The sequence below is a fragment of the Bufo gargarizans genome, chromosome 1 (assembly GCF_014858855.1).
Source record: "Bufo gargarizans isolate SCDJY-AF-19 chromosome 1, ASM1485885v1, whole genome shotgun sequence".
Taxonomy (NCBI): Eukaryota; Metazoa; Chordata; class Amphibia; order Anura; family Bufonidae; genus Bufo; species Bufo gargarizans.
Window position 1 is genome coordinate 495,630,781 of NC_058080.1, and position 12,340 is coordinate 495,643,120.

Below are 12,340 nucleotides of genomic sequence, written 5' to 3' on the forward strand. Positions count from 1 at the left end.
AATCTTTTGAGATCTTTTTAAATCCCTTCCCAGACTCATAGGCTGCTACAATCTTTTTTCTGAAGTCCTCTGACAGCTCTTTTGCTCTCACCATGGTGCTCACTCTCACTTCAACAGTCAGGAGCACACCAAACTAAATGTCTGAGGTTTAAATAGGGCAAGCCTCATTCAACATGCAGAGTAACGATCTACTAATTATGTGCACCTGGTGTGATATACCTGTGTGAGATCTGAGCCAATTTAAGAGGGAATACATGTGAGGGTGTCCTATCTTTTTCCTCAGTTAGAATAGGCATTTTTGTAGAATGACATTTACAGAAGATCTTGAAAAGACTTTTCTTCAGTTTTCTTTGTTTAGTTGGATTACTTTAATCTCTCTGTATTGTTGAAACGGAGATGAAATAACCTTTTATTAAAAATGTTACAAAAAACCACATGCTTTCAAAGGGTGTCCTAATTTTTTCACATGACTGTATGTTTGATCAAGGATGATGCTATGTGGCAAACAATGTTTACTCTAGGATAACTTCACTGATATTTTGTTGCACTAGTTGTCAGAACTAACTCGGACATAAGAATCTAAAAACACTGATTACTGTCCCCCAACATGTTTTGCCAGCTAACCTGGCTTCATCAGGGGTAAGAACAGAAATTCAGTTTGCTAAAACAGAGTCCAAGCATGGGGAGTGCACCCCCGACTGACATTGTAGATGCAACAAATATGCTTCAGAACTGACAGGGCATGAGATAGTTTTAACCCAATTCTTTTTGCTCACATCTACTTATACCCAAAAAAGGTTTTATACTAATGGTAGTAAAAGTTAAGTTTTAATATCTTGGACAAGTGAGGTTATTAGCCTAAACAGGCTTTATTTTGGTGAGACTTCAAAGAGGGCGCTATGCATCAGCCACTGTTGTCACCAGACGAGCCTTTGGTGGTGGTGTTACAGTGTGGGCAGGTGTGTCTAGTCAATATAGAACTGTCCTACACTTTGTGAATGGTACTGTGACAAGCCCATACTACTTGAATAACATCATTAATCCAGTCATTGTGCCTCTGCATGAACAACACAGGCCTAATTTCATCTTCATGGTTGCAGCTCATCGAGGTTGCATCATTAGGGAACGGCTGTTGGAGACTGGGGCACCTCAAATGGAGTGGCCTGCATTTTCTCCAGACCTGATTATTATTGAAAACCTATGGGATCAGCTGAGTCGCTATGTAGAGGCTTGTAACTCTGTACCCGAGAACACCAATGACCTGAGGGTCACCCTTCAAGAAGAGTGGGTGCCATGCCTCAGCAGACAATAAGTCGACTTGTTAACAGCATGAGACGTCGTTGTCAAACTGTTATTGATGCTCAAGGCCACATGACAAGTTATTGAGACATTGACCTTTTTTGTGGGGGTATACCCACCACTGTTGGCTTTTGTTTCAATAAATTGTTTGAGATGAGGAAATCACCATTGAATGCTTCTACTTAAATTCCCTACTTCCATGATATAATATCAGTGTAGAGGGAACCTTGTATGTTTTCCATAACAACACAGGCCTAATTTCATCTTCATGGTCGCAGCTCATCGAGATCGCATCATTAGGGAATGGCTGCTGGAGACTGGGGTACCCCAAATGGAGTGGCCAGCACTTTCTCCAGACCTGAATCCCATTGAAAACCTATGGGATCAGCTGAGTCTCTATGCAGAGGCTTATAACTCTGTACCCCAGAACCTCAATGACCTGAGGGTCACCCTTCAAGAAGAGTGGGATGCCATGCTTTAGCAGACAATAAGTCTACTTATGAATAGCATGAGACATCGTTGTCAAGCTGTAATTGATGCTCAAGGCCACATGACAAGTTATTGAGACATTGACATTTGTTGTGGGGGGTATACCCACCACTGTTGTTGGCTTTTGTTTCAATAAATTGTTTGAGATGAGGAAATCACCATTGCATGCTTCTACTTAAATGCCTTACTTTCATGATATAATATCAGTGTAGCGGGAACCTTTTACGCTTTCCATAAATTTTCACCCGAAAGCCAAATATCCCTAGTAGTAGTGTAATGTATGTTTATATGATTTGGAGCAAGATTTATGTGTAAAAGGTAAATCCTGACAGGACTCTTTAGAAAGATAGTGAGAGTCCTGATTAGCCCACCCAAACAGGATGATTGGCATTTCTCATCTCTCCTGGTTTCAATGCATATACACAGATGTCTATGACTTGCTGTCTCTCATAAGGACTTACTGTTTTTTACTCAGAAATTCTGCTCCAAATTATATAAACCTATATATCACAGAGCCTGGCTTCTATTTCTCTATGACGTGTTGCTCTAAGAATGGGCAGCAAAAATTACCTAACAGGAAGGATCCCTTTAGTTAAAACGCATTTTGCCAATTAGCTCTTGGAGAAGTCATTAACACAGAGGTTCACTTAATTTTTCTCCTTGTACTGTAGATGACTACTGAACAGGCTCAATAAAATAAATAAACAGTATATCTGTTTGAGATTATCCCATGATCAATGTCAACATTGAAAATCAGACATAATATAGTACATGACTAATCTCAAATGCATGATTTAACAACTGACGGGTAGTTTGTTTAAATTAAAGCTTAACATTTAATAATGTATTTTAAAATAAAATTATAGGCCCTATCGTATTGCACACTTGATTTTGTAACCACTGGTTACACTACTCTCCTAATAGATGGCGGAGAGGGGAGAGGACCATATATAGGGATAGCAAAGGGATAAAGAGACAGAATGAATGGTACAAATTGTACCTAGGCAGACAGATACACTGCTGGGTCTAAACCCTATAAGCCCTATCACTACCTCTCCTTAACCCCAGCTGATGTATTCACCCTAATGTCACCCTCCCTAAGCATGGACTGCCCAGCTTTGCCCAAAAGACAGAAGTAGGTCCTGTTGATGATATAACAATTGGGTTAAAGTGGGACATAAAGACTGGTACATAAACACATGTGTAACAAGTGACATCCGGTGTAGGCGTCTAATTGGAGACCACCCACAGTACGGCAGGTCAATCTTACACAAAACAATAAATCCAAATATATGTATTTCAATGGATGCCACCGGATGGTTAATCCTGGTGGTACAGATTAATATACATATAATGGATTTAAGATGATCACACTGTCCCGACGCGTTTCCTCGATGGTGTCTGATTCATCAGGGGACAAAATTGTATCCCGGAGGTCCCTTATCGTTGGACAGTTTCTCCGGTAACAAGATTTAAAGGGATATCTGCGTTTGAAATAGATATCTCTAATCACACAGTTGGAGTCACAAAGCATATATTGATATATTCAAGCCAAATATTTCAATGGTGCAGGTACAAAAATCAATCGATCCCTAAATCACACAACCAGTGGGTTGTTATTATGTGGGGTCGGATGAACTAGACCTTAAAGAAGGCCCAAAAGTGTGTTTCAAGCAGCCTCCTAGTCGCAGGTCAAAGGGTGATTCCTGGTAATTGATGTCTACTTAAGTAGAGAAATTCCCATGTAGAAAATAGAGTAGCATTGGAGTTATTGTCCAGGTAAAAGTATCTGGTGACCTGAACAATTACCCAGGAATAACACTGTACCTTTAATGCCTATGTGGAGCTCCAATCCACATTAGTAGTGTTCAAACCTCAGATAAGGTCACAAAACAAATCACAACGATTTACAAGTATCTACTTGCTATACATTGTAGCAGACCTCCCAATGGTGCTGATAACATTGTCGATAAAAGGAAGGTCTCTACAGTGTATCAAACTTAATAGTAAGGAGGCATCTTAATGTCAAAACTTCCCAATACTATAGACTTATCTGTCCAGTCCCAGATGACAACTGTTTCCAGATAAAGATGGATGGAGGGTGGTCCTCGGCGTCCCGCGTGTAGCAATGGCAATGAAGCAGTATTCGCGGGTCATTTAAATAGCCGTGTAGCCCCGCCCCCATCACACACCCCTTCTCCCTTTCATGCTGCGTCATCACCGCGTCATGTGTCAGCTGTCTACTCCTTGATCACATGACCGATCTTCTTACCGAGACGCTTATTGTAGAGGCAAGATTTGATTATGTCGGATCACCTTCGGTGTGTTTGATCTTTGCAAAGACACCGCAATCAAAGCAATTCAGGTCATCCGAAGATCAGCCGTTTTCACCTGGTGTGTGTTAGACGGCAGGCGTTCTCTACTGCGCATGCGTGAGCAGGATGCATAGCGGTATGGAGAACGAGTCAGTGGGCAAAACTGATCCTCTCCTACTACCACTAGAGTTGGATTTTAAATCCCATGGTCTGCCAGGTCCTGCAAACTCAATGGGATGTCGAAGTTTATAAGGTGATTCCTTAGATAACAGAGGCGTTAATGCACAGTTACTCAAAAGCGCCTTTCAAAATGACACCACTTCTCTATAGATGTTCTGGTCAGGTTTGAAAAATGGGGCAGAGCATTGCTTCGCTCCGTGGGTGTGTAGAAGCCCAACAGAGACCTTGGGTGGCGACAGGGACCGGTCCCCCCTTCCTTCCCAAGGGTTGGAAAATGCATTAGGGTTCAATGTAGCAGTTAAATGACAACTGCTCATTGAGACCCATAGGAGACACAGTTTGAAGATGAAATATCCACCATGTCTCTCTTTGCAAAATCTTCCGGTCCCAGTCACCTCCCCTTTTTGGTCTTGTAACAACCTCAATTCCCATAAACCTCAAATCTGACCCATCTCCACCGTGTACCGAATTGACATGTTTTGCCAGGGGCGTGTCTCTGTCATTTCTAATGTCGCCCAGGTGCTCAGCCACCCGTCGGCGTAGTTCACGGGTAGTTTTCCCTATGTATTCAAGGCCGCATTTACAGTTGGCCCTGTAGATGACCCCCTTTGTGCGGCAATTGATGAACTGTCTAATATGATAGGTTTTACCCGTGACCGTGGCACAGAATGACCGTCCCTGTGTGATGTGTCGACAGGCCACACAGCCACTACAGCGAAAACAACCGATCGGACGTTGAAGCCATGTCCCTTTTTGATCATGTGTCCCGCTGTAGTGGCTGTGTACTAGGCGGTCCTTTAGACTCAAACCCCTTCGATAGGTGACCTGGACTGTCTCGGACACCACCTCTTTGATGTCCGGATCAATGAGGAGAATATCCCAATGTTTTCTTAGGATCCGTTTGACTTCCTCCGAAGCATCATCAAAGGTGCCTATGAGGCGTATCTGACTGGTCTCAATTTTTTTAGGTTTGGGGAAGAGTAGATCATCCCTCTTAGTTTCACACGCCCTCTTAAAGGCCAGTCTCAGAACTGTATCCGGATAGCCCCTTTCCCGGAAGCGACTCCTCAAATCATCCGCCTGTTGTTTAAAGGTCTCCCAAGTGGAGCAGTTCCTCCTGATACGCAGGTACTGCCCCACTGGGATTCCCCTTTTAAGGGGAAAAGGATGATGGCTAGTCCAATGGAGGAGTGCATTCGTGGACGTGGGCTTCCTGAAGATATCCGTTTGTATCATATCATCCTTGCCTCTTGAGATCAAAATGTCAAGAAAAGGCAGATCATTCATTTCAAAGACTGAGGTGAATTTCATATTGATGGAGTTGATGTTTAACTCTTTAATCTCAAATGCATCCAGAGATCTCCCCAATCATTGCTCCAATTGCTCTGCTAGACTTATTTCAAGCTGGCAGATCAGGGTTTGTCCTTTCTCAGGGGGTGTGCCTTTTTTGCTGCAGTTCTCTCCTTATCATACAGTAGGTCAGGAGACGTGTCCCTTCTGCTACTCTCTCCCTGTAATCATCACAGCTTCTAACTGTGGCAATTGATGGAACCGAGCATGTATCTCCACCTCAGCAAGGTGGACAGAGAAATAGGGTAAAGAACACACAGTAGGTAGCACTATACACATATATTTTATCCAATAACTTAGAGATGGCACGCTGTTACAAAAGTATAGTTACACATATATATAGTAGAAAGAGGATACATTACACAGAAATAGCAGGAAAATGGAAAAAAAATGGTGAAAAAAATACAGAAGTAAAACCACATAACTCAAGATAGTAAAGGCATAGAACAGAAGATAACTATTAGAATGGTGGGGGATCCTACCACTGGGATCCCACTTATCATAATAATGGTAGCTACTTACCTGGCAGGTGCCTCTAAAATGAATGGAGTAGCAAGTCGAACATGTGTTTAATTTCTTTCTTAAATTTGGCACACAGACTCTTAACTTTAGAACTCATGCACACAAACTTATTTTTGGTCTATATCTGACCCACAGTTTTTGCGGGTCGGATGTGGACCGATTCACGAGTGCTGTCCGCATCTCTATGTCCCTTCAGTAACCCCCTCAAAAAATATATTATGTATTACGGACAAGGATATGACTATTCTATTATGTGCCGGAAGTTTCGTTCCGCAAAATGCAGAACACACACAGCCGGTATCCGTGTTTTGCAGATCTGCAATTTGCAAACCACAAAAACGTCTATGGCCGTGTATATGAGTCCTAAGTGAGAAAATCCTGGCTGCGTTTGAAATACACTCACCTAAAGAATTATTAGGAACACCATACTAATACGGTGTTGGGCCCCCTTTTGCCTTCAGAACTGCCTTAATTCTACGTGGCATTGATTCAACAAGGTGCCGATAGCATTCTTTAGACATGTTGGCCCATATTGATAGGATAGCATCTTGCAGTTGATGGAGATTTGAGGGATGCACATCCAGGGCACGAAGCTCCCGTTCCACCACATCCCAAAGATGCTCTATTGGGTTGAGATCTGGTGACTGTGGGGGCCATTTTAGTACAGTGAACTCATTGTCATGTTCAAGAAACCAATTTGAAATGATTCGAGCTTTGTGACATGGTGCATTATCCTGCTGGAAGTAGCCATCAGAGGATGGGTACATGGTGGTCATGAAGGGATGGACATGGTCAGAAACAATGCTCAGGTAGCCCGTGGCATTTAAACGATGGCCAATTGGCACTAAGGGGCCTAAAATGTGCCCAGAAAACATCCCCCACACCATTACACCACCACCACCAGCCTGCACAGTGGTAACAAGGCATGATGGATACATGTTTTCATTCTGTTTACGCCAAATTCGGACTCTACCATTTGAATGTCTCAACAGAAATCGAGACTCATCAGACCAGGCAACATATTTCCAGTCTTCAACAGTCCAATTTTGGTGAGCTTGTGCAAATTGTAGCCTCCCTTTCCTATTTGTAGTGAAGATGAGTGGTACCCGGTGGGGTCTTCTGCTGTTTTAGCCCACCTTTCTTTCCCATTCTGACATTCAGTTTGGAGTTCAGGAAATTGTCTTGACCAGGACCACAACCCTACATGCATTGAAGCAACTGCCATGTGATTGGTTGACTAGATAATCGCATTAATGAGAAATAGAACAGGTGTTCCTAATAATTCTTTAGGTGAGTGTATATCTTCTGGTTTATGAGTACATACAACCCTTTTCGTAGTATAATAAGCCCTCATCTGTCCCAGAAAAATGGCTTCAGAAACCATAAGTCGAAACACCCATGTTCCCCAGTTTAGTTGGAGGAGACACGTGTGTCAGCAGATCCATTTAACTCTATGGGACTGCCAGAGTCTAGTTCTTATAACAGTTCTTAAAGATTTTTGTAGATTCATCTTGAAAGTGCTGAGGGTAATGAAAAGGTGACATTTTTTCATGCTTACTGGCAACCCTACCCGTGAAAAATGTATGTGCTATATTGAACAAAGACACTTATTTTGTCATATATTTGAACTTTTTTGTGCATTTTAAATAATTGCTAAATGTTTTATGTATAAGTCACAAATAGTAAACACCCGCACAATGCTTTAATACATTATTTCCATGAAACTTGTTTATGCATTATTTCCAGTGTATTTAGATTTTTACAATAAAATAACGAATTAAGATTTAGTAGAAGAATGAGAGAGCACTGCAAAAATAAGGTGAACGGGTTTTGGACTCGTTTGGGGGTGAATAAAATGGGTCCACCACTCTTTCGCCTTAATTTTGGAGTGCTGCCTCATTCTTCTATTGGACATCATTGGCTTATAACCCATGGCCTGGATGGACTGCACCCACTATAATTAATTTTTCTTGACTAGTGTTGCTGTTTTCTTTGAGCATATCTGTTCCTCACCTTCAAATGAGTGACCATAGCTCTCAGCTCAGCATTTTCTCCCTTAATGGCTTTCAATTCACTATGGAAGTAGATATTTGTTAACCAAACCTTGTGTAATATACATTTTCAACAACAAAATTTCAAGATAACAAAGTGTGTGACTAATACTTCTCTTGGTTTTTCATCTTCTGTCGAGCCTCCTGGAACACTTTCTGAGCATTAGTAAGGTATTGTTTGTAGAAAGTCACATGAAGCTCATGCTGCTGCTTTTGAAAACTCCATGCCTAAGAAAAGCATCAGGAACAGACATCACTGCCACTGCATGGTCCCATGGGGAGGATTGCTGCTGGAAATTAATGTCAACCTGGGCTAACACTTAATATACTGCTGACTCTCCCTTAGTGGAGTATGATCCAGCGTGTGGCAATAGCGCTGCATATCCAGAGAGAGGTGTTCTAATATGGCCAGTAGGCTGTCAGCAGATAGCATTTTGGATTCAGCCTAAAGGGTGGATAAGACAGGGTAGATTTTTATAATATAGCACCTAAAGATTCTGCTCATTTATAAGGGGTACTCTCCCTGGCCTCAGGGGCGGACTGGGAACTGGAAAAAATACAAAAAGTAGCCCCATTTTGTAGTCTGGTCCAAACTGATGGAAGGCAGGGCCAGCAATACCATATTGTGGCACATTATACCACCCCAACAGAGGCAAATACCACAGTCCATCACAAAATACAGCCCCAAAAACTTCCACTGGCCGGCCGTGAGGAGGGCTCAGGGGGCTTCTTGAGCATCAGCCCACTGGGAAATTTCCCTATAAGGTCTATGGCCAATCCGCCCCTGCCTGGCCTCCACCACTATGTATTGACAGTCACGCTATTTCAACCGGTATATACAACGGCCATCAGTCAATGGTGAATGGAGAAGGAGGAGACAGGGAGCGGAACAGGGGAGCACTCTCCTCATTAATACAGCAGACTCTTAAGGATGACCCTTGTATAATCAACTAAGAGCACAATATTTTTTGTACTTTTTAGTCTAATAGCTCAATGGACCTGTCACTAATGTACTGCCCTTAAAGGGGTTTTATAAGAGTTTTTTTAAACTGATGACCTATCCTTTGCATAGGTCATTAGTATCTAATCAGCTATTTGAGAAGGAATCTGCGCTCTCGATAACACTGCCGCCTTCTCCCTGCTCACCAAGCACAGAATCATACTTTGTATATTGGCTTCGTTTGGTATAACAGCCCAGCTCCATTCACTTCAATGGTCTGAGCTGTGCCTAGGCCATGTGACCGATGACATCAAATGGACTAGGCAAAACTGCGAAAAGTCCACAGCGCTACTGCAAGCGCCGGTGCCTTCTCAAACAGCCGATCGGCGGGGGTCCCGGGTCAGACCCCCACTGGTCAGATACTGATGACCTATCCAGAGGATAGAAATTTGAGGCTGAACCTTGCATTTGTGCTGCAGATTTGCAGTTTACATACTGTGGATCCACCAGTGAATTTAGCACTATTCAAAATCCATCACAACAAGGACATGTTCATTATTATTTTTCCCCCCACATGGATTTCAAACAATTGGAGGTAGACCACTAGTGCAGGCATGCTCAACTTGTGACCCTCCAGCTGTTGTAAAACTACAACTCCCACAATGCCCTGCTGTAGGCCGATGGCTGTTGGCTGTTCGGGCATGCTGGGAGTTGTAGTTTTGCAACAGTTGGAGGGCCGCCGGTTGAGCATGCCTGCGCTAGTGGATTCCACACCAAAATTCTCACAGAAAAAATGCTGTATGTTCTGTTAAGGCCTCCTGCACCCAAACGTGTGCACCCCGTGGTCGTGCTGTGGCCCACAAAATGCGGGCCGCAATGCATGAACACCACCCGTGGGGCAGCCGCAGCGGATCGCAGACCCATTCACTTTAATGGGTCCGCGATCCGGCCGTTCCGCAAAAAGATAGGACATGTTCTATCTTTTTGCTGAACGAAAGTATGGCACAAAACCCCACATTCTGTGCTTCCGTTCCGCACCATTCTGCATCTCCGGATCTGCGGACCCATTGAAGTGAATGGGTCCGATCTATGATGCGGAATGCACACGGAACGGCGCCCCCGTGTATTGCGGATCTGCAAATGCGGTGCACAATACGGCCACGGAGCGCACACGTTCGTGTGCAATAGGCCTAACCCTTTCATGCACCACAAGCAGATCCTGCTCTATATGGGTCAGAAGCTGGATGTCAGTTGTATTACACGGCCAGCTTCTGACTGGGACCTGAGATAATTCTAATCCCAGTTATTTAACCCCTTAGATGCTGTGGTTAACAGCGACCACTGCATCTCAGGGTTTAGACAGCTGTGGGGCACCTTCTGTCCTTTAATCAGGAGCTCACGCAGTGAAATTGCTGGCTGGGGGTGAACAGAGCTAAACTGCGAGCAGATGCACACCGCATTTAAAGCGGCGGCTGTCCATATATGTCCCAACTGGCATGGTCACGGCTTTAAGCTGCCAGTTGGTGAATTGCTGCGCTGCCTCTTAGGACACATATTTATTTAGCAGTCCGCAAAAAACAGATCCGCAAAAAATATGGATGAGAGCTGTGTGCATTCATTATTTTGCGGAATGAAACAGCTGGAATGAAGTAGCTTCCGTTTTTTTTGTGCGGACCCATTGAAATGAATGGTTCCATATATGGTGCGCAAAAAAAAGCAACGGACACGGAATGAAAATACGTTTGGGCAGACTAGATGGGCCAAATGGTTCTTATCTGCCGACATTTTATGTTTCTATGTTACGTTGGTGTGCAAGAGGCCTTATTCAAAACAATAGGAGGCACATAGCACGGAACTGTCACTGGAATTTTGGCGTGGTGTCTACGCCAAAATTCAGTCAAGCAAGTTTCCCCAAGTGAACAGGTCCTAAAGGTGCATGATTTGCTTGGCATCATCGAAATGATGGCAGTTTATTTTTTTAAATGGCAATTTTGCTGGCAATTCGGGGCAAAAACTAAGGCCTCTTGCACACAAACGTATTTTCATTCCGTGTCCATCCAGGGTTTTGTTTGCGGACCATATACGGAACTATTCATTTCAATGGGTCCGCAAAAAAAATGGAAGCTACGTGCATTCCGTTTCCGTATTTCCGTTCCGCAAAAAAATAGTCCTATTATTGTCCGCATTACGGACAAGGGTAGTACTGTTCTATTAGGGGCCAGCTGTTCTGTTCCGCAAAATACGGAATGCACACGGATGTCATCCGTATTTTTTGCGGTTCCTTTTTCTGCGGACCGCAAAATACATACGTTCATGTGCAAGAGGCCTAAGGCCTCTTTCACATGGGCGTGATTTTTTTTGCCCGGATAAGAGCCGGGTGCGTTGCAGGAAAATGCGCGATTTTTTCTGCGCAGGTGCAAAACATTGTCATGCGTTGCACTCGCGTGAGAAAAATCGCGCATGTTTGGTACCCAAACCCGAACTTCTTCATAGAAGTTCGGACTTGGGATTGATGTTCTGAAGACTGTATTATTTTCCCTTATAACATGGTTATAAGGGAAAATAATAGCATTCTGAATACAGAATGCATAGTAAACCAGCGCTAGAGGGGTTAAAAAAAATAAAAAATAATTTAACTCACCTTAGTCCACTTGCTCGCGAAGCCCGGCATCTCCTTGTGTCTCCGCTGCTGATGAACAGGACCTGAGGTGAGCTGCTCCATTAAATACAGGTTAAGGACCTTCGATGACGTCACTCCGGTCATCACATGGTACGTCACATGATCTTTTACCATGGTGATTCACCATGGTAAAAGATCATGTGATGACCGGAGTGACGTCATCGAAGGTCCTTAAGCTCTATTTAATGGAGTAGCTCACCCCAGGTCCTGTTCATCAGCAGCAGAGACACAAGGAGATGCCAGCTTCGCGAGCAAGTGGACTAAGGTGAGTTAAAAAATTTTTATTTATTTTTTTAACCCCTCTAGCGCTGGTTTACTATGCATTCTGTATTCAGAATGCTATTATTTTCCCTTATAACCATGTTATAAGGGAAAATAATAATGATCGGGTCTCCATCCCGATGGTCTCCTAGCAACCATGCGTGCAAATCGCACGGCATCCGTACTTGCTTGCGGATGCCATCCGATTTTCACACACCCCATTCACTTCTATGGGGCCTGCGTCACGTCAAAA

General features: G+C 43.5%; 1 protein-coding gene across 1 annotated transcript in view; it reads right to left on the reverse strand.

The window, feature by feature from the left end:
* RNF212B (ring finger protein 212B) overlaps positions 1 to 12,340 on the reverse strand; it is a 119,184-nt gene that overhangs the window by 56,173 nt on the left and 50,671 nt on the right. The window contains exons 3-4 of the mRNA XM_044280538.1: positions 8,319 to 8,434; positions 8,169 to 8,229 (exon numbers count right to left, since the gene is read on the reverse strand). Of these exons, the coding sequence (XP_044136473.1) occupies positions 8,169 to 8,229; positions 8,319 to 8,335 (78 nt within the window). The 5' untranslated portion in view covers positions 8,336 to 8,434. The remainder of the gene's footprint in view (positions 1 to 8,168; positions 8,230 to 8,318; positions 8,435 to 12,340) is intronic.